General features: G+C 36.0%; 2 protein-coding genes across 6 annotated transcripts in view; one reads left to right on the top strand and one right to left on the bottom strand.

The window, feature by feature from the left end:
• The first annotated feature begins 1,653 nt into the window (after window positions 1-1,653).
• Window positions 1,654-4,490, top strand: LOC108762379 (U3 small nucleolar ribonucleoprotein protein MPP10). Its single transcript, XM_018509350.1, has 4 exons — window positions 1,654-1,815; window positions 2,323-3,655; window positions 3,956-4,064; window positions 4,156-4,490. Exons 1-4 carry the CDS (start codon window positions 1,745-1,747, stop codon window positions 4,488-4,490), a joined length of 1,848 nt encoding a protein of 615 aa, XP_018364852.1. The 5' UTR covers window positions 1,654-1,744.
• A 558-nt stretch (window positions 4,491-5,048) lies between these two features.
• tgo (Aryl hydrocarbon receptor nuclear translocator homolog tgo) overlaps window positions 5,049-22,317 on the bottom strand; it is a 43,045-nt gene continuing 25,776 nt past the window's right edge. Inside the window, exons 3-12 of one of the 5 annotated variants that reach the window (XM_018509437.1) lie at window positions 15,017-15,177; window positions 9,592-9,909; window positions 9,138-9,341; window positions 8,048-8,239; window positions 7,626-7,784; window positions 7,398-7,548; window positions 7,117-7,274; window positions 6,863-7,041; window positions 6,645-6,789; window positions 5,049-6,569 (exon numbers count right to left, since the gene is read on the bottom strand). In XM_018509437.1, the coding sequence (XP_018364939.1) occupies window positions 6,355-6,569; window positions 6,645-6,789; window positions 6,863-7,041; window positions 7,117-7,274; window positions 7,398-7,548; window positions 7,626-7,784; window positions 8,048-8,239; window positions 9,138-9,341; window positions 9,592-9,909; window positions 15,017-15,177 (1,882 nt within the window). In that variant the 3' untranslated portion in view covers window positions 5,049-6,354. The remainder of the gene's footprint in view (window positions 6,570-6,644; window positions 6,790-6,862; window positions 7,042-7,116; window positions 7,275-7,397; window positions 7,549-7,625; window positions 7,785-8,047; window positions 8,240-9,137; window positions 9,342-9,591; window positions 9,910-15,016; window positions 15,178-22,317) is intronic. The other 4 variants (XM_018509441.1, XM_018509438.1, XM_018509439.1 and 1 more) reach the window with 4 other exon arrangements.

Genomic DNA, 22,317 nt, shown 5'->3' with positions numbered 1-22,317 from the left:
GAGCGTCGTACAATGCAAATCAGATGCAGGGTGAATCCAGCATTAAATCACCTATTGTAGATTTGGGCCGGTATTCATAGTCAGATCTTATATTCAAGACCGTCTTAAGTACGGTCTCAAGAAGTCTCGAACCAATCAGAAGGCTGCATTAGTGTCTTAAGACATTACTTAAGACAGTCTTGAAATAATCCCGGATCTACAATAGGGTTTTAAGCCCTAAGCCATAAGAAATGGGCGAATCACAGTCGCTTATTCTTCTCGGATTCGACTGTAATTGGTCAGTTTCTTACGACATAAGACATAAAACACCTATTGTAGATCCGGACTAAGACTCGACTATGAATACCGGCCTTGGACTAACCATACATATGGCCGCTGAACCAATAAGCATCCAACGTAAAGACGCCATGTTGATTTACATAAGATGCTCATTGGCTGCGTTCAGCAGACTCAACAGTTTTGCGATTCTTCACTGAGATAAAACTATTCCTTTAAATCTAGAAGTATAATCCAATCAGTGCGGCGAATCATAAAACGGTTGCAAAACTCCTGAGTCTGCTGAACGCAGCCATTGGTCTAGAAATCTTAAGCTGGAATTTCATCTGACGCTAGACGCTCATTTTCAGCGTCAAAACAAGTCACGTGATTAAAATTGACGCTTGGTATTCGTCAATTTTGATCACGTGACCTGTTTTGACGCTGAAAATGAGCGTCTAGCGTCAAATGAAAATCCAGCCTTAGGGAGCATTTGTATTGGCCGTAACTATATGCTGTATGCCATAAGGGTGGCACCCAGTTGGACACGGCTCAATTGGACACGAGCTACTCACAGCGCTTGAGACTATAAAGCTCCTAAGCACCGGTCGCTGTGATTGGTGGTGTCTAATCGAGACGTGGTCAATCGGGATCACCCCTGCCGTAATCTGTAAAAATTGACCAATTACCTTCGAGTATTCCCATCTTACTGCAATGAGAGGGGAATACTTGACTGTAATTAGTCAATTCTTACAGATTACGGCATACGACATACGGTTACGGCCAATATAAACGCTTCCTTATGCTTTAGTTATACAGCTTCTGCCATTTTGTGTGTGATTGACTTTATGGCTCCTGCACACAAAACGCGGCAGGCGTTGCCGCGTTCTGCGTGCAGGAGCTATTAGGTCTGTTCGCGTTGCTTGCACTTTTGACACTTGACATCTTTGCTTTCTCTCTTTTTAAAGCAAAATATGTGTCTATCTCATTTTAAGTGCAAAAATATTTAGGGATTTCATGCAACGCGAACAGACCTATTTAGGGTGCGTTCCATTTAACGTTCGCAACGCTCGCGAGCAGTATTTCATTCTTATATAATATATGAAAACGATAAGGACGAAACGATGCTTGCGAGCGTTGCGAACGTTAAGTGGAATGCACCCTTAGCCCGGATCCTCATACAGACACTGGCGCTTTGACACAGACCACTGATTGGTGAAAAGTCAGTTGTGGGGGTAAAATGTACCCCCATCAGCCGTTTCTCACCAATCAGCGTTCGGTGTCAAAGCGCTGTTGTTCGTACGAGGATCCGGGCTTAGAGGTCTCTAGTACTTTTTAGTACGTTTGCGATACTGACAAAGTCGGTGACATGTGTTCACACACACACATACACATAAATCACATAACCCTTTGACATGTGCAGTGTACGTGCTTGACTTTATCGTTTATAAAATATTATTTAACAAGTTTGTTGTTAAAGTAATACAAAATGGCTGTTGTTTTTCTCAGCAATATTATATCTACACTTGATGATATTCGATCGCTAGAACAAATAAAGAGGTAAGTTAAATATTATGAAGTCTTGATGATAACCTAAGATATTTTGAAATTAAGAAAATTTCTATTATCAGTGGTAATTACTACTATAAAAGAAAAGAGAAGTGATAATGAAATATATTGTTAAAGTATGATGTTAAAGTAATATATATAATGTTAGTAATTATATAGTTTAGCATAATCACCTCAAAAATCAATAAAATTAGGCTTATTGGATGCGTTTATGCCTGAAATGAAAGAATCTGGTAAAGCTGGCACGCTTTTTTTGCCAGATTCTTTCATTTCATGTAAAAACGCATCGATTGTCTAATTTTATTGATTTTTGAGGTAATTGTGCTAAACTATATAATTACCATAATATTAATATAATATAATGTTAAAATAAGTGTAATGATATCATCTAATGGAAATTTGTAATCAAGTATAAAATAAGAATATAAAATATTTGTGCATTAAACGTGAAATTCTGCAAAAGTCTATTTTGAAAATAAAATCTTTTTTCATTTTTAGTAGGAAAACTAAAATCAATGTAGCAGCCCTTACAAAAAATATCTATGATTTTGCCAAGAAACAATCCTGTAAAAGAGAAAAATCTTACACAAATACGAATGCGTTACCAGAATTAGTCATAGAAGGCTTTGATGAGGAGCAAATTTGGCAACAATTGGAATTGCAGAATGAGAGCGAGATAGCATACATTTTTAGGGACATTTCAGTTTTATCTGAAGATAAAAAGTTGACAATTCCCGTGAGCTCTAGAAAACCTGAGCCTATACAGATTGAAAATGATAATTTAGCTCAAGAGGCTGAAGGTATATCTGATGAGAAAGAATCAGAGGACGAAGATGTAGAAATTAAAAATAATTCAAAGAGAAAATATAAGAAAAAATCCTCGATTGTAGACGACAAGTTTTTCAAGTTACAGGAACTAAATGAATATTTAACTAAAGAAGAAAGAAAAGAGAAACAAGGAAAAGACAATGCTGGATCTGATGATGAATCATTGGATTTATTTAATGAAGTTTCCGAAGAAGAAGATGGAGATAACATTGAGAAATACATAAAATATACAGATTTCTTCGATAGTCCTGAAAGCGAAAATGAGCAAGTTAACAAAAGCCAAAAATCAAATTACGATGACAGTATTAAGGATTTTGAAGGGGAAGGATCAGAAGAGGAGGAAATGGATCTTGATGAAGAAGATGAAGAAGATCAAACAGTTAAAAAAGTAAGATTCAATCTTACGAATGACTCGGATGAGACAGATAGCTTGGAGAATAAGGTGAATCTTGATAAGAAAGACAAAGAAGAAAATATGAAGGAAGATATAGAATTGAAATCTACTTTGGAGGCTCGTCAAGAAAGGCTGTCAATGAGGATTAAAGAATTAGAAGATGAAGCGGTTAGTGAGAAACCATGGCAATTGAAAGGTGAAGTAAGTGGTCCAAATCGACCGCAGAATTCTTTGCTGGAGGAATTTTTGGTTGTTGATGTGAACAGAAGACCAGCACCTGTGATAACAGAAGAGACCACTTTGAAACTGGAAGACATAATCAAGCAGCGGATCAAGGATAAAGCTTGGGATGATGTCGAGAAAAAATTCAAGCCAGTCGAGACACCGTTAGAATATAAGAAAAAATTGATATTAAATCAAGAAAAAAGCAAGGAAAGTTTGTCGCAAATTTACGAAAAGGAGTATTTGAGACAAAAGCAAACATTAGATCCAGAAAACGATGAAAAAAAAGAGGAAACACCACAGTTTCATAATGAAATTCGACAAATGATGCGTTCTTTGATATCAAAATTGGATGCGTTATCCAATTATCATTACACCCCCAAAATGGTAAGATTTGTTATAATTTATATTAAAAATCAATCAGAGCTTCTATGAATATAGTTAATATATAAATATTAATAATAATAAAAATACATATTCTAAGATAAATGTTTCTTTGTAAATAGAAACTATTCTTGCAATTTGTATAAATAATTTTCTATTCTCGTTACAAAATATTTATATTTTGAGATATTCTTAATAGTTTCCAACTTTCATCGAAAGACGAGATAGCGCGTTTTTCGCACTAAATATATTTGAAGTTACAATATGTAATAAGATATATAATATATACGATTTTTATTTTAGGCCAAACCAGAGATTAAAATCATTAGCAATGTACCTGCAATTAGTATGGAAGAGGTAGCACCTGTCACAGCCACTGATGCAACTCTATTAGCACCTGAAGAAATTAAAAGTATCGTATTATATTTAATAAGACTATTGCATTGGTTTATGGGTTTTTTATTTTAAATAAAATAAAATAAAACTCTAACTTTTATTTCCAGCTAAAGAACGTGGCGATCTTATCGGCAAATCAGAACGAACGAAAACGGATATGAAGCGCGAGAGAAGACGAAAGAAATCGAGGCAACGAGCCAAACAGCAGGCAATAGAAAAGAAGGATAAATTAAGAGCACTGCAACCAGGAATTGCTAAGAAGTACAAAGATAAGAAAGAAAAGGCTGCGTTAGTTAAGAAAATAACTAAAGATAGAAACGTTACAAAGTTAAATGAAACAACGCATAAAGTTGTGAAGTCCTCGACTGCATTTTTCACGCAGTTACAAAATCAAGTTAAAAATAAAATTAAAAAAGACAATTTTTCCAAGAAGAAAAATTAACGCTACTTCGGCTGTAAGATCGAAATTGTAAATTTTGTATTTTAAATTTAAATGAGATTTAAATAAAAAATTGTGTTATATTTTTCATCATTCCTTTTGATGATTTCATTATGTTTGTTTATTATATCTTATTGCCTTTTTTGTGTTATTATGAATATAATAGCAAAGGAACTAGCAAGAATTATTAAAGAACTTACTGTAACGTAAATTCTTTACACTCTTTGTGTAATGTAAGATACATATATATACACTAAAAATATTTTTTATAGCTTTATTGCATGATATACGTATGCATTTCTAACACCCTTCGCTCTTTAAATCATAATAATCGCGATTTCTTGTGGAGCTATAATATATGAGTGGATATTGTGCAAAGGAATATATAACAATGGATAAGGGATTTGTGAAGTAATAATCTTTTTCTTTGATAGAGACGAATTCATACTTAACATTCGCATATAAATATTGATGCCTGCATCAGGCTCAATATATTAGTTATTGTCAAAAAGTGATGGTACTATTCTCGTCACGATGTAGGATGATTAAAAAAATCATGCGTATATGTATAGTTCATATATTAGTGAAAAATGTTCCCAATTCATCATGATATGCTGCAATTTCGTTTCAATGTGCTTGTCAAAATTTGCTAAAACACGTACAAACGCGCTAAGTCACACGTGGTTACTTATAAATGCAATTATTCGTATGTGTAACATTATCTATATTTTTTTCTTTAAGAATATCTAAAAACGTGTCTTGCACAGAGAAGCAAAGGTGGATTACACAATTTTTGTACATTGTCAATGTCTCGAACGATTTCTTATCGCGTGTTGATTTATGATTGCACTGTTTATAATTACAAAGATCTAAATTAAAATAATTAAGCTAATCTTATAAATCTAATGATAAGCTGGTATTAAAATTACCGTGATTTGTGTATAGATTTTTGATTGAGAAGTTTTTTAAAAATATTTTTTCTTATTGTTTAGAGTACACTTGTTATTTTCATTTTTCTTTTTCTTCGTTAAATATTTATCGAATCGCATGATACAGGTTAAAATTGTTATGAAAATTAAAATTACGTTACTTCACTTGTATAATAAGCACAGATGCTTACATATATTTAGAATACTTGTAACAAGGCCGTGAATATTTATCTATAGGCCATTCACTCAACTAATCAATCAACTTTATACACAACTTTCACCGTTATGAGTAGATTTTATAATATTGGAATTAATTTCAATTTATAATTTCAGATTTATTAAAGTACAATCATCTAAATCACTGAAAGCATTGAAAGCGTTTCTCAGTTATTAATATCTTCATCGATTACGCATTTAGTTTCAAATGTAAAATTTATAAATGTAAAACTTTATTTTTTTTAATAGCTTATGCCAAATGTGGATAGCCCATCTGTGCGTATTATATTCATTTCGAGCACTAATTAATAACCGTCATGAAGGTACAGTTGCTCTTGATGTTTTAATGATATTTCCAGTGAAACCATGCTCGTTTAGATAATTATTTCAAACGCATGACGGTAGCATCTGATACCCATGACAATGAATAAAAAATCTCTCATTAGAATACGATGTATAATATGTAAATAATCCAGTAGACTAGGCTGCCCTAATCCCAGTGCGATCGTTTTTGCAGAGTCTATATATGCGGTGCTAAATTGTTAAATCGCGTTTCTTCTTTCTCCATGAACGATCCTCCGGATGCTGGTGTGAAGGTGCGGATTGTGATACCCAAGATCAAAATCCCCGAAGTGATATCGAACAGCCGGAGAAAGCCTCGAAGAGAGAGAATTCCTCTAAAGTAGAAGCTGCTTCTCAGAGGCGTATCGCCTTTCTCGTTGCTACTCGAAATTAGTGTTGAACATATTCAATTCCTCGAAGCCGGACGAGCCACCTTGATCTTGCAGCATCTGCAGCATGTCAGACAGCTCTTGTGGTTGTGTGCCGGGCCCGGCCTGTCCAGGATGCGGTGGTTGCGCTTGCGCGGACACCTGAGCGCCGGTTTGTCCATCCGGTTGCTGCGTTTGATGCTGTTGACTCTGCCAACCCCACATACCTAATGACAAATGCAAATTTGATTATTAGCAATTTCGCATATCTAGAGAAGTAGATTAAGGTATGTTGGACTAACCAGGATTATTAGGCACTGTTGTGACTGCATGATATTGCTGTGTAGCTGGTGTTCTAGCACCGCTACTAAGCTGAGTATACGTCGGTCCGCTCGGTGATCTCGATGGACTTAATTGACTATATTGGTAACCTTCCGTTACAGGTTGCTATTGGAAAATGTAATAATTTTAGACATTTGTAACTTTTCGAATCTATATGGAAAAACGAGAAATTTAATACCTGTCTTCCAATTGCCCATGGTTGCGGAGTTGGAGATGTATTAGCCGGCTTCTGAATCCTACTTAAGACCGACGAAGATGCACTTTGTTGTCCAGGTGATCCATAAGCTATCGGCGATTGCGTTGTCTCATAGCTTTGATATACGTTCTGTGTGCTGGACGGCCTCGGTTGTTGCGGACCTGAAAATAATATGCATTCAATGTTTGACGTTTGACATGCAAAAAATAATAGAGAACATGCGATAATTGTCTTACTGGCTGTAGCTACAGCAGCTGGATGCTGCATCATGTGATGTGCAGAGTACAGCGGATCCCTGGTAGGATGTCTCTGAAGAGAATAGTCCAGACCAGGTTGTCCATATGCAGGTACAGCTTCGCTTTCCGTTTGACCGTCGCTACTAGGATGAAACGACCTGGATAAAGACATGCGAATATTTTTTTTTCATGTATGTGTGTATGTGTGTGTGTGTGTGAAAGAAAAAAAAAATATAATATATAAAACATCTTTGAGGTTTTAAATGTAACTCCATTCTTACTTTGCATGCGTGTTTGTGCAGACGATATATTCGATGTCTTCATTGAACGGATTTAAAAACGCAAATGCCGACGTCCTCAACCACACCCAATCACGATTCTTAGCCCGAAATCTGTACATTACAGACACGACTTGTCCTTTCAATTTCAATACTAAAAAACGAGCCACAGGTTAATAATATAAGCAGAAACATACATTTAGATATGTGAGGCATAATATCGAGTATTACCTTGTTCAAAACTCTCTCGCATATGTGTCAGATCTTCCGGATGGAAAAATTCGTAGCAAGGATGACCTAGAAGTTCTGATGGAGTATAACCCAAAATTCCGCCAACTCTTTGATCCACAAAGGTAAATTTACCTTCTGCAGAATGACGTGATATAAATTCTATAACGAACAGAAACATAATTTATAATGAAAATTATAAGCTTTTGCATTGTTACATGAATAAAGGGAATTTTTATTTGTCAAGTGGTTCCTGCACAGACAAGATACGACACGGTAGTCAATCAATTTATCGCTTTTCCGTAAGAACGATAAACCATTGATTATCGCGTCGCATTTTGGCACATCTTGCGTCGCAAACTTTGCCACGTCCCGTGTGCAGTAGCCAAAACTTCTAATTAAATTGTTAATGAAATGATACTTACCGCTATTGCTATTAGAACCTGCTAAGTCGCTACTATTTGGTGTGCTAGTGACCTGTAATCGCCCAATGGCGACAAGGCAGCAATGCGTGGAGGCATTTTCATCCGTAACTACACCGTCTGGACCAGTTTGAACGCACCCTGAACCTCTGTCACCTAGACCCATATTTGGTACACACGGGAGAACAAAATCACCTACAGCGTAAAATCATGAATCAGTTCATGATTTCCCGTTGATCGGCTCTAAGAAATTCGTCTTACATACTAAAAAGCTATACGTTAAAAATCTCATACTGATACATTGACGTGATCGCAATAATAGTCTCAATAATAATTTATAATTGTAATGAAACTAAAACGTGAAAACGTTGAAATTTGAAAGTAAAGCGATCGATTTATTACACTTCTATTGCATTTAATGTGCGCCAAAGACATCACTGTATCTTTCTTTTTTAACGTAATCGATAAGATTGAATTAATCAGCGGCTGCCACAAAGCTACCGGAACAAAAAAGCTACGCACGTGATCATGAATATTAAACAAATATGTTAACAGCCGTTAACTACCTCGTCGCGACTTTTAATAGTGACTTTCCATTCAGTGGTGAAACGAGTACTCTGAAGAGATAAATATTTCAAATCAGAAAACGTATATAATCAATGAGAAAAGCACCTGATAATATTCTTTCTTTTCTTAGATTGGATAGATTTATCATTTGAATATGCAAATTCGTCGTATTTTTCCAGTTTCTGTGTTACTAACTTTTCATAGCTGATCAAAAGCAAATACGACACGTTAAATTAAATGCGGAGTGTTTAACGAAAGATACCAAGTCGAAAAATTCAGTCACGGCAGTTCTTAATTTACAGTACACACGTGGTATACGCGTTCCGTCGTGTTCCAGGAACGGTTCGTTCGTATTCCTTGAGCGCGACGTCTCCCCCGCTTTAAAATAGAAAGCTGGGGCCCGCTGTACGTTGCGCTCGAGAAAGAGAAAAAGAGAGAAAGAAAGAGAGAGACCGTTACCCGGGTGGCACATCGACATACAATCTTATGCGATTCTCTCGACTCAGCACACCCGTGTCAAACTCACCGGTAGGTGGCCAATTCTTGATGTATCCGGTACAGTGCACCACCGCATAGTTCTGGCCATCTCGCGCCGGCGGTCCCAGAGAGTTCCTTTGCTTCATACGATGTAGTCCGTGTGCCGCTGCCATGTCACCCGAGGTTTGCAGGCTCCCGACCTTCATGCGACAGATAAAGCCTCTTCTTGAGCCCATACATAGTCGCATCGAGGCTGCAATTGGAAGACCCATTATGTGTTTGCGCTTAAATATTTTTCCCCGAAAAAGGGGATATCCTGATGTATCGTTATAATTAACAATCTTCAAAACATCTGTAAAATTATTTAGTAATATAATCAATAATGAAACAATAATAAAGTAACAAAATAATAAAATAATTTAATAGTAAATTGGCTCGATGAAGTAGAAACTCTGCAAAATTATCGAATAATCACGAGTAATTCGTTCTTCTTCTTTGCTTACATTGTCCTTCCTTCTTGACCGTTCCGGTCTTGAGGTCTAACACTCGACCACCATGCTGTGGCTCCGCCGCGCTGAGCTGCTCCCGAACTTTCTCGGTATCGTCAGGATGAACTTGCTGGTACAGGCTGGTGCCAAACCAGTCGCTCTGTGTGTAGTTCAACACCGGCGCTACCGAATCGGACACGTAGATGATTCTGCCCGAGTCACAGCTCACAACAAACAGGAAGCCATCTGCCGCTTCGAGAATCAAGTGCTTCAACTCCTGATCCGTAAGGAAGGACGGTTTATAGGCGTTATCCGTGGAAGTATTTCCGGTGCCTGCGAATTCGAAGGATACATCCAAATATAAATATATTTTATTTTAATATTATAACTTTTAGTACACACGATTGGATTATTTGTGTCCTGCAAGCATATTTCTTTTCTTTGAAATATTAGGAACATCTGACTAAATAATAAAATTCCATTTCTTTCTCCTTTTTTAAATACACAATTTTATAAATAACTTTAAAGATATTAAAATATATATTGTATACAAATTACTTATATTTTTAAATATTTGAAAAATAATGGAAATTAACTCAGGATTGACTCATCATGTGTAATAAAAGATCAGAAAATCATGATATGTATTAAGAGGATGTTGGATCGACGGCCGAACTTGATCGAATAGTACAGACTTTTTTTAAATTCCAAATTTGATAATAATGACATCTTTCATTCATTTCTTATACTTATTATATATTGTTGTGTCTCGCTCAAACGCATTTATCTGTCCTTATCTAACATATTGTAACGCCATCTCTTAGAACGAGATCAACAACTAAAATACTGCTCGGTTTCATGGTTTCACGTCAATTTCACTCGTAATATACAAACGAAATTTTCGGCGATTCTTTTCTCTTATACTAAAGCCCCTATCTCGTTTCTAAAAGCATAGAATTGTTCTTCGAGGTTTTCTGTAGGCTGCTGGCTACTTATTTTAAACGGTAAAATCTGAAACTCTTATATGCAGCACATATTGTGACGTGTCGACTACAGAAGCCGATAACAAAACTGTAAAAGTTTTAAATTTTCTTTCATTTTTCGTATTCAATTGTAGCTGGCGAATTGCGTTGTTGTCGATACTTAATTGTGGAGAAAGACTTTTCAATCCATAAACACAATTAAGAGAAAAGAGTCTTTAATAATTAATGGTAAAACAGGACATCACTCCAGCATCCCCTTAAGGGATTAAGATTCTGATACATATACGGTTGGATTTATTACAAATGCTATAGTATATCGAATTTATCGGTTCGCTACAATTTTTTATTTGATGTGGAAATTCAGGTCTCCCATGTTAATAAAGCTGAACGCGTTTCTAAAACTATCGGTTGAAGTTTTCGAGAGAAAGAATTCGATAGTACATTCGTCAAGGAAGAGACGATTGCTTTTAAAGCATGATCCAAACCTTGAAGAACACTCTGCAAATTCCTAAGCAAGTCGTGTCCTATCGAATATTGAAATCACCTCTCGATAGCTTCTTCCGAAGTTGACCTCCGAAGAGACGCGAAGACTGCGGCGCGCTACGGTGTGGTACCAAAAATGAGGACGGAGCACCTCGCCAACGGAGGTAACTATCGAGGTGCAAGATCGGAATTGCAAAGCGGGCGGCAGATCCCAAGGAGAGAGAGAGAGAGAGAGAGAGTCTCTCTCTCGCGCGGCGATGCGATCTTTACCCCGATATACGGAGAAATTCCGGGAAGAGGTACTTTAACGACTTCCAAACAAGATCTATGGAAGACCCCCGGTGACCTTCGTTACCATTACTTTCCATGTGGTGTATGTCTGCCGGTCCAACGTTACCTTACCGCGGTTATCTCGACACCTTCCGCAAAGAGAATCTGTATACAGTTTCCGTCATATTGATGATATCAAAATTTTTAAATAACAGATCTTTACGATTAAATACTCGCTTACGAAAAAAGAAGAAATTTAAAAGAAACTTAAATACCGTTATACACGCACGTATATATATTTGTCGCGGACAAAAAGATTATAAGATTACAATTATCTTTTGACAAACCTCAATATTATGTATTAAAAAGGCGAGGATCGCACAATTATTATATATTCAAACCAAATTATCATTATCTGTTTGATAATAAATTCTAAAAATATATATGAAATTATATACAGATCTTACTTTTATATATATATAATATAAATAAATATTCACAAACGCATAATAATCCGAATTTTAAATTCATGAAACTTTTTCCGTATAATAACACAAACATTTACGCAACTAAAAAAATCTAGTTCAATTGGGTCAATAAAAAATTCGCTTAAGATCGATGTGTGCTACTCGACATATGCCACATTTTTAGTATGCAATCTCATGCTGGTAGTCGTTTAATTTCCATTTCTAGGCATTCTACGCATTATATTTTTACGTTGAACAACGACTGTGATCGCCGAGATATCGATTCCTGTCACGAACATTTTCGATATTATCAATTTATTCATTACATTCAATTATTCGATACTGTAAGTTTCTAGTATATAAATATTTAATAACAAACAATTAAAATGTTTCTCATTAAATTTCGATATTTATAGATGATGCAGTATCTAAGTAAAAATTATAAAAAAATCCATATTTAACATAATTAACATTGCTGATTCTCTTTTCGATTTTAAGTACCTCCGCGAGATGACATTGTGTTAAGTATATCATGAACGTAAAAAAAAAAATCGACCTCACCGTTCTCGCGACAGAACGGTGTCGTCTTTTCTATCGACGTTCGTCGAACGGTTCTTCAGCCTTCTGGCAATTTTTATCCCCGGCGTCCCAGGGTCGTAAAAAATCTGCTGGTGCTCGGTACTGACATACGTCTCGTTGCGACCGCGTAATACTCTTCCACATAGCGCACGCACGGGGCGTTCGCGCGCGTAAACGAGCGTCCGTCCTCCTCCTCCTTCTCCCCCATCCCCCCCCCCTTTCTCTTCACAGGTGAGAGAGAAGAGAGAGACGGAGAGTTCCTCCTCTTCCGAGCGAGAGGACGATTTGTATGCAGCAGCCCGCGTCGTCGGGAAAGAGGAGAAGCGGCTATAAACAACGCGACGCACCACCAATACCTAGGTGAAATCACGGCGGAATCACGCATATACACGCGCGCGTTCACGCACAATACGCAGCACGCGTCCATCGGCCGCAGGCTCCCTCGGGCTCAGGTAGATAGGTAGATACCCGGCAGAACTACCAAAGGGACAGCCGCCGACGGATGGGACACGCAACTCCGCCCATCGTGCCCACCGGAAGCATATATCGCGCTCGCTGCATTCGATATGACCGCCACCGGCACTCGAAACCCGCCGCAACGTTACGGTGCATCCCTCGTCCTTCTTCCAGAATGTCCACGTTAATCAGTTAGATAGATATCCCTATGGATTTATATATCTGTGGAATCTTCATGTTTTACCATCATCTGTCATAGTTGACGCTTTCTATTCTAATAATGAAATTTCGATGGAATTTAGATGAAATTTCATAAACAAATTTATTTCCGAAATCTTCAGCGAAATTGCAAAATTATTTCCTCTCTTTCCGACGAAATCGATTTTGATCTTTTAAAACAAAAATTTTGCGTGAGAGAAATAATCGAACAAAAATTATCAGATAAATTTATCATCAAAATTTTCAACAAAATTGCAAAATTATTTGCTCTTTTTTGACATCGAAAACCATTTCGAATTTTTAAAACAAGAATTTTACACAAAACGATTTTACTAAAAAATACTCTCTGCAAACTTTTTGCACGGTTTTTCAAACATAAAATCAATCAGAATGATCTATTTAATCATTTCAATATTCGAGACTTTCTAGAAGATAATAATTGCGATCACTAACATTAAAATTCTCATATATTATAATTGTGGCATTTAATGAATTAAAAAAAGACACACGTGTCTGATGTATGCATCGACCTGAAGTTTGAACGTAAACTTAAGCGAAACATTATTGGCCTTTTCATCTTCGATTTAACAAGGAAGTCGCAGATATTTACACTGTCGACAGTGTAAGTATTCTAAAAGCGCTCGTAAATTCTCGCCTCTATCGAGGCGGAGATCCGCGTTCTCGCGCGTCGACCCGGGAGGGACTCGAGTGAGTGTTTCCCTGCGTAATCGATAGTCGTAGGTACGTAACGTAACGTACGGCGGGTCGGCTACGGCCGTAATTTAATCGGCTTCATGTTAAAGCACCGAGATCTCGCGTTGCGCCCAAGTTATTGCGTCGCTCGTGCCGGATAACTTAAACATCGCTGCAACTTAATCGTCACGTCCCGCGTCGAAAACTGCACCGTTTCTTATCGATGACCGGAGATGGGGGGGGGGGGGGGAGGAGAAAGAAATTTGTTCTCTCTCATTTAAAGATAAATTTAAATTAAGTTGGAATGAAATTACAGCGAATAAAATGTAGAAAGAAAAACAGAATGAGTAAATAAGAATGAGTAAATAACATATAAAACTGAGAATAAGTATATGTATACATTCATGAGAAGTTATATCCTCATTATCTTTCGAAAGCAAATCTAATGCAGCGGTATGCATGGAAACTGAATTTTAAAAAATGCATAATCTACTGAAAGAAAAATTCTCCGGTATATTTACTGACTTTGCGACACGTGCGAGTTTTCAGGACTCGAGATGTAAGTTAAATTCAAATGGCTTATGACTTTTACGAGTGATTCGTAAGTTATTGACGTTCACCATTTTTTTTTCTCGACGAAAAATCCCTCAGAGAACCTTCTACTTCGAATAATGGAGCGGCACTTCAACATTTTGCCATCGTATTTTTAACGTATTTGTTCCTTGGCGAGCATTTAAAAGCAATGATTTTCACAATTTTTTCAATTTTCGGTATTAAACCTAGTAATTCAGTTCTCAAATAAAAATTCCATTTAAATAAAATTAAAGAATCACTTTATAAAAAACCACTCCATATTATCCGAGAAGGAATTTGTACAAACAGAATAATCCTCAATTTGAAACATCTTTACGATCAAAATAAATTATTGATTTAATTCAGTAATGCACAACCTGCGATGAGATCCACTTGTAAATTTTTTACAACCCACCGGTTCATAACTGGAAATATAAAATTATATTTTCTGTTTAATGCAAACGAAATAAACATTTTGCAGTCTGCAAGAGTTTATCTATTTTTGAAAATAGCCCTAAAAAGATAGCGCATCAATAATTTAATTAATTAAAGATCTATTTTTAATTAATTAAAATAAAAATAAAATAAAAAATAGATTTTAAAAAAGAGAACAACCTTAGTTTGAGGTCTTTTATTAAATTTATCAGATAAGTAATTGAAGAAAAGCAAAGAAGTGATTGTTGCAAATAAGATTTCGTAGCATCATACTATACTCACCTCTGAGAGCTTTCATGTGCGCCACCGCCATCCTGAGGATCGTGAGTTTATCGGGCTTCCGGGCCAGGGCTGAACAGGTCGGCACCATGTCGGAGAGCTCCGTGATGTAGGCGGTCATCTTGTTCCGCCGCCGTCGCTCGATCTCGCAATGATTCTCCCTGCTGTAAGTCGCAAGACAAAACCGAGGTAATTGCATAGTTCAAAGAACCAACGTGCGGTTTCTCCTACTACGACTAAAAACGGCGCGGACAACGAAGTTGAAACGCGGAACAACCGTAGAGACAGGAGTTTCTTGCGCGTCCTGCACAAGAGGAACTTCGAGTCGCAGAAAATAGCGTGAAATAACGTTCGCGATACGGTATTCAATATGTTGAATTGCGTTTCTTGCGTTTACATATACAATCATGGGCCTGCTTCAGCATGTGAAATACGCTAGTCGGATTTAACTTGGTTATAAAACGTATCGTTGTTAGTATGATATTGTTTCAGTTAAAATATTAATTTAGTAGCAGCTAAATTAAAAGAGAATAAATACCTTGTGGATGTGTGTCAATATAAAATATAAAAGTCGTATATTTTAAGACAATGCGATGAGAGTAAAAATAAACTCATATCTCTCAGATGTTCAGAGACAAATTCGACATTCTAAGCAAGAATCCATAAGATATTTATTCTCTTTTAATTTAGCTGCTACTAAATTAAATATATATATATTATATATTTTATGTTTGTACATCGCACAATTTCAATTCTTATTAATGGTTTTTATTGTACATTTTTTATTATATATTACTTTTTTATTTCTATTCTTTATTTCTTAGTTTGTATTCTCATTATTATTACTGACTGCCTATTTATATTACAATTTTGCATTATATTTGTACTTTTTAACAGAAACAATTACATTATTTATACTCTATATACATAGCCGGAGGAATACATTGTTTCCGATAACATCATTCTTACAATTACTGCATACTGAGCGAGAATTGATAACTTTAATACTGCGATTACCGCATACTGAGCAAGATTATTGATAATTTTAATACTGCGATTGAGAGCAAATTTTAATTTTTATGTATGTTCTATTTGTAATAATTTTACTGTTATTTTAACATTGATAATGATCCAATAGGGATCGAAATATTTGTTTTTGTTTTGTTTTTTATTGCCGGCAAATTAAATATATTTATATATTTTAATTAAATGACATGTTTATTTATTAACGTTTTCAATTTTTAATTTTTAACGATTATTCTTAGGCTCGTAGCCTTTCTCTTTCTATTTTCTTAAATTTATTGAGCCTTATTACTTTTATAGTTTAATATTGACATTGTTTGTTAAACTTCACGTGAAGAAACAAATCTCGATCGTGTCTGTATTCATTAGCGCCTTAAGCTTCATTAATTTACCATTAATTTACCATCGTGCTTCACATAAAGCTACCTAAATTAACTCGGTTACGGACGTCGTTGGCGCCATGATCGATTCGTCCGATAAATTCTCGAGTAGTCCACCTAGATGGGGGAGGATATCGGGGCGAGACCACAATTTGAGAGCTCCCCTGTTATTATGCTACCAGAGGGTAACCGCCGCGAGTAACGGCCAGGCACGTCTCCCTTTACTTCGACGGCGAGCTGCGTAATCGCCGGCGCGCAAATCGTAAATTTAATGGCATTTAATTCGCGACAATTTTCCAAGAAACTTCGCGAAGGCAGACCTCGTGCGCGGATCCGCACGCAACACGTAAGCCGGATTCCCGCTCGATGCGCAAATCGAGCGGGAGTTAATTTGCTATCGGCACTACGTCCCGTTCACGAAACCAATCATTTCGCGAAGTCAACTTCAAGTGAACCGAACCTCCCGATCTAGTTTACGATCGATCATCTCCTGCGTATTCTACGAGCAACGTTAAGAGGTACAAATACCTAAATCTTTGCAATTGGCCAGGCACGGGGGAGAAGTAAATAGAAAGAATAGATGACTTATAATTACCTTTTCTTTTTCTATAATCATATTTATGTATATAACAATTGTGAAAAGTATTTCCTGATAGGAATTATTGTATCAACTGACAAATTCTTTATTGGACTGGGCAGTTTGATCGCCTATTTTCTGAACGGATCTCTGTCCTGAAATGGATAAGGAAGGAGATCGGTTCACGAGATGATAAAAAATTTGTTCAGTCCGTGAAATGGGTAGTTTCGCGATCAGACCGTAACGTCGATATCCTATTCGGATACACAGGGTGCGAGATTAAAATTTGATATCGATATGCTGATTGGTTTGCGCTAACTTTTTTTTCGCGATGTCTACTCCCTGCGACTGGATGGCCGCGATATGAAATATTGAAAAATAAAATTGATCTGTTCAATGGGACTGTCGTATCCGTGTGGACGTAGCCTGTACGAAACGTATATCACTGTATTTCACGATATTTATATCTGAAAATTAATTTTTCCCAATCTAATGAATTTTAATTAGAACTCTTACCATTCGATTTGTATATCCAAGCGCATCTCGTATCCGAATTTTTTCAAGTATCGAGAAAATATCCTTTATTACATTATTACATACAGATATTTTCACACAAATTGATTATTTAAATAATAGATGAAAAATTTAATAAATTATTGAATTTTGATATAATCAGCTCTGTATGGAAAATCGACTTGGACATTTATAATACTTACAAAAAATACTTATACAAAATAATCGATAATAATGTCTGATTTTGTTCACTTTTCCGTCACCTCTTGTTCTGCCTTTTGTTCTGCTGTCGCTGTTTTCTGTCATCTTCTGTTCTACCCTTTGTTTCGCTGTTGCTGTCTCTTGTATTATATTTAGTATTTCTGCGGTTGGATGACAAAAGAATATATGCTGTTGTAAATTTATTATTGGCTCGTTTTTATGAAAAATATATTCATAAATATTGCATCTTTTAATATCTGGAGACACTGGTAGTGTCTCGGCGCTAAGCCATATTTATGACGTCATTGAATATTAACGACGAATCGTTAAAATATCGGCTCGAATTGAAGAAGGATACGAAAAACAATCGGCATTGATTTGCAACATAATTATTTTATATCTTTTTTTCGATTTATAATTCTGTTTTAGAAATTTTAATTATCTAGTTTTAAAATTATATACTATAGGTTATTAAATTATAGTTTGAAAATTCACATCTGTACTTTTCAAATAATTTGGAGCTGTGAGTACAATCAGATTCAATTTTCTTGTCATCAAAATAATAATAGAGAATTGTTCTTGAATCATTTATGCCGTGAACGGTGAGTTTCGTAAAGAATGATTCATTGTAACAATTCGAAAGAAAAAGATGACAGATCAAAGAAGAAACGAAATCATCATGATTCAAGTCAATGCCGATCGCCTTTCACATCCTTATTATACGATTCGGTGTAATTTTTTCGTTGAGTTGTGCGCGCGGGCGATCGTTATCGTTATTATTGTCTTGTCCCGAGGACCAAGGGAATCCGTAACGCTCGACGACGTCGTGGATAGCCCCGGCAGAGGCCCGCTATTTAAAAGAGGCCACGGCGCTTAAAGCGCAAGTATAAAGCGGAGTATGCACCGCGCGGCATGGCAAGGGAAGAGAAGGATGGAGGGGTGGAGGAACGCGATCCGTGAAGAGGAGGACGGGGAGAGAACTCCTGGGTCAGAGGTCAGACGCTCCGAAGTTGCCCGTTCGCTCCGTGGGTCCAAGCTCCGTGTACCGGGGCATACCGGGTGTCCCGGTACGACCTCACACCAGCTACTCTCCGATCCGATTCTTTGATCTCGAAGTCACGATACGTTTTTGTACTTTTATTTATTTATTACATTTTATTACATTTCATTATATTTTATTTTTATTTCTTGAATAATCGTATATATAGACATTCTTTTAACTGAATGTATAGAAACTTTTTTCGATTGAAAATCGTTATTGTTTTTTAAAGAAAAAATATCTATTTTCCAAACTATTTTTTTTAAATATTATAGATATACTAGAGAGAGAGAGATGAAAGAAATTTAGTTATAAAAATTAACGCTTGCTTACTTTTTATATACAATAGTTTGAGTAGCTGGATGTTGTGTGTGTATTAAAATTATATATGTTTTGAAATAACAATTACTATGGCATAATTATAAAAGAAGTTATTCAGTAAATCGCATTGGCTAGAATATTATAAAAGTGATACGCGTGTTAATAACATTAAAATATATGGCTCAAAATATAATTATATATATAAACGACATCACAAAAAGCAACTTTTTTTTTATTAATAACAATGATTATGTATGCCTTCAACAATTTACAATGAACCGAGACACCGTATTTACCACGCTATTTGATACACAGGGGTCATCGGATGCTATGGCGAACGACACGGTAAAAGTGCCTGATCCCTAGGGCCAGGGGTCAACGCTGACCCCGTGACACCGGTCACGTTACTTGAAAAAGAGGATACTAGTTGAAGGTTGAAGTAATAGATCCCTTTATTCGCCGTGACTCCATTTTAAGCGTAAAATGCGACGTGTGCACGTCTGGCGGAACGTAAAACCAAGATAGAATGGAATCTAATATCGCGGATATATGATTCGTTTTCCATCCGTGCCATTAATCAGAGTCACAAGACGTTTAAATTTTTCTTTCCATACTCTCTAAAATCTATGAAGTGGAATATAATATTAAAAAGTAAAATTTCACTCTTGAAAATTGACAACACTGGCTTAATTGTCACTCTTTAAAATTAGATTCTACTCCAAATAGTTTAAAGATTATATCTCTTTAGAATCTAGGCTCTAAATTCTTGCCTAACGATCAATTGAACGTCAATTGAAAACTACGCGATGGAGTTATAGTAAGCCGCTCCAATTGTTGTAGAGGATCGGTCACGATCATCGAAATAGCATCGGTACACCCTGTATACGGTTCTCTATGCCGTGATGATCTAATGTTGGTTCAGAAACACACGCGCTGCACAACAGCATACAAAGCCCCAAGAAGGAGAAAAATCCTCTCGATGTACGAGCAGAAGACGATCGCGAAGGAAGAGAGTTATCATCGAATTGCTTCGCATTTAGGAATGCTTGCGATGCCACGATAGGTAGGTCAATGTGCTCTCGATACTTCCTTGACATCGTCGATTTCCGACATGCTTTATCTTCGACATTAGCTCTATACCGAATAAACGTAACATGATCGCTTTACAATGCGATTCGTAATGCAATTTATAACATCTGTTCGCAAAATCGTCTAATGACACTCCCCTGTCGCATATTCGACATTCCCGAAGGCTTGTATATGCATATATTTATGGACTTGCGAAACAGAGTTGTACGCTGTTACTCAATCGTATAATTTATGATTTGCTTCTCGCACACGGCTGCAGCGATATCCATGAAATTAAGGATAAATAACGGCGAATAAATAATGCATTCGCTACGCCCTTGCATCGATAGAGGAATGTAGGAATGATAAACGGATATAAGTTATTCGTATATTCGGATTGTCTTACCCTGGTAGAAATTTCATGCATTTTTTGAGCAGTTACTAAACGGTTATACCAACTTCTGTCTAGTAACTGAGAAGGAAAACTACTTAGGATCCCAATCAGGATGTAACGCTTTGTTTGTAGTTACTGCATACAAAAGTTGCGTAAAATCTGAATCCATTTACTGCATAGAAATACAACAAATAATGGATATTAAATTGATTAATAAGCAAGCCAACTGCTCGTGAAATGGACAGAATAAAACTCTATCAAGTTCTTGTCCATTTCCTACTCAGTATTGACACAATTAACGAGAATACAGTAATATTAGATAGTAACTGAATAGATGTCTAGGAAAACTGCATATATTTCTACCAGAGTAGTTACTAAAATTATAAAGAGGCAGACAATGTTATACTACGCATAATCTGACTATAACCATGTTATCTGTGATTGAGAATAAACTTTAATGATAAATGTAACTTCCTTACTTCGTATTTGCATCTTGTTTGCTGTTCTTTTCCATTTACATTCAGAATTCGATATCTTATTGAATCCTGCGCGAGCTTATTATAATTTTGCAGCACATATTAAATATGTAAAAACTAATATTTGATAATGCATTTCTTGGAAAAAACCACGCGTCAGAATATGAACGTTAAATAAAATTTAATTGATCGATCCAGTAACCCTTGTTAGTTAGTTAGTAACCCTTCTAGGAGTAATTTCCCCGTATGTTCAACTGTTCCGCGGCTTATTACTCCATAGAAGAAGCCTTTTAATTAATTGGCCTATGAGAACAATCTGCGCGACGATCTGCATCATGCCCTCTCCATAGTGAGGCAACGTTGGCCTTCCTTACGCGGCGTTTAAGGCACGTGCTTTTCACTGCAGTGCAAGATAATCTCTTCTCCGTTTAGAGCCTCCTTACGGCGTTTCTGATTTCTATGAGATTCTAACATCCTCCCCGTAAACTTTTCCAGCTTACGAAGGCTCAGCGTTATGATCGTTTGGCACGTCTGATTACCGCTCTAAAAGACATCTCGGCTTCTTTCTCTCTCACTCTCACTCTCATTATTTTTCTTATTTCATAAGCGAAGGTTTTTTTGGATAAAATGAAAATAAAATAAGTAATATGTTAGAAAATTAATATAAAAATCTGCACTGTTAGAAATGTTTGTAAATTTACAGTACCCTTTACAATAAAAATATGCAGTAAATTTACAAATCATATAGGATAACTATCCCTATTACTGTGTTTTTGTATTTCAATAAGCCATAAAGAAAATAGCACAAATAAATAAGAAAAAAAATTTTTTTTATTAAGTTAAATTAATTAATGTATAGGATACAAAAGATAATATTTTATTTTTTAACTATTAAAGTAATTTAAATATTTTTCGAAAGATATGAAAAATTTATGTGAATCCAGTAATACGTACTGCAAGATTATAAGCTTGTCCCTATTAATGTGCCCTGCATTGGAACGTTAACGTTGTGTTATGAGCGTATATTGAAATAAGTAAATTGAAATAATGGTTTAAGTAATATTAACTTAAACAATTAAATTTATTACCTGTTTTGGTAACTATATGTTAAAATGAATCAAATGCGGATAAGCACATAAATTGGAGGCACATTAATAGGACCATCGCCACTAGGAGGACTCACTGATAGGAATAAAAACGTTTTTTATTTTTATTAAATCATCATAAAGTATTAACATTTTTTAGATTAAAGAAATATTATAAGAAAAAGAAATAGTTGGAAAACCGATATTGATTGCAAGCAGATAAAATT

This window comes from Trachymyrmex cornetzi, unplaced genomic scaffold (assembly GCF_001594075.2).
Source record: "Trachymyrmex cornetzi isolate Tcor2-1 unplaced genomic scaffold, Tcor1.1 scaffold299, whole genome shotgun sequence".
Classification (NCBI taxonomy): domain Eukaryota; kingdom Metazoa; phylum Arthropoda; class Insecta; order Hymenoptera; family Formicidae; genus Trachymyrmex; species Trachymyrmex cornetzi.
This window is presented reverse-complemented; position numbering and strand designations above follow the sequence as displayed.

What these genes read in the sequence shown, in the direction of transcription:
- LOC108762379 (XM_018509350.1), top strand. Translation starts at nt 1,745, where the DNA reads ATGGCTGTTGTTTTTCTCAGCAATATTATATCTACACTTGATGATATT. An exon ending in TCGCTAGAACAAATAAAGAG is followed by an intron (nt 1,816 to 2,322) that starts GTAAGTTAAATA and finishes TTTCATTTTTAG; the next exon opens with TAGGAAAACTAAAATCAATG. An exon ending in ATCATTACACCCCCAAAATG is followed by an intron (nt 3,656 to 3,955) that starts GTAAGATTTGTT and finishes TTTTTATTTTAG; the next exon opens with GCCAAACCAGAGATTAAAAT.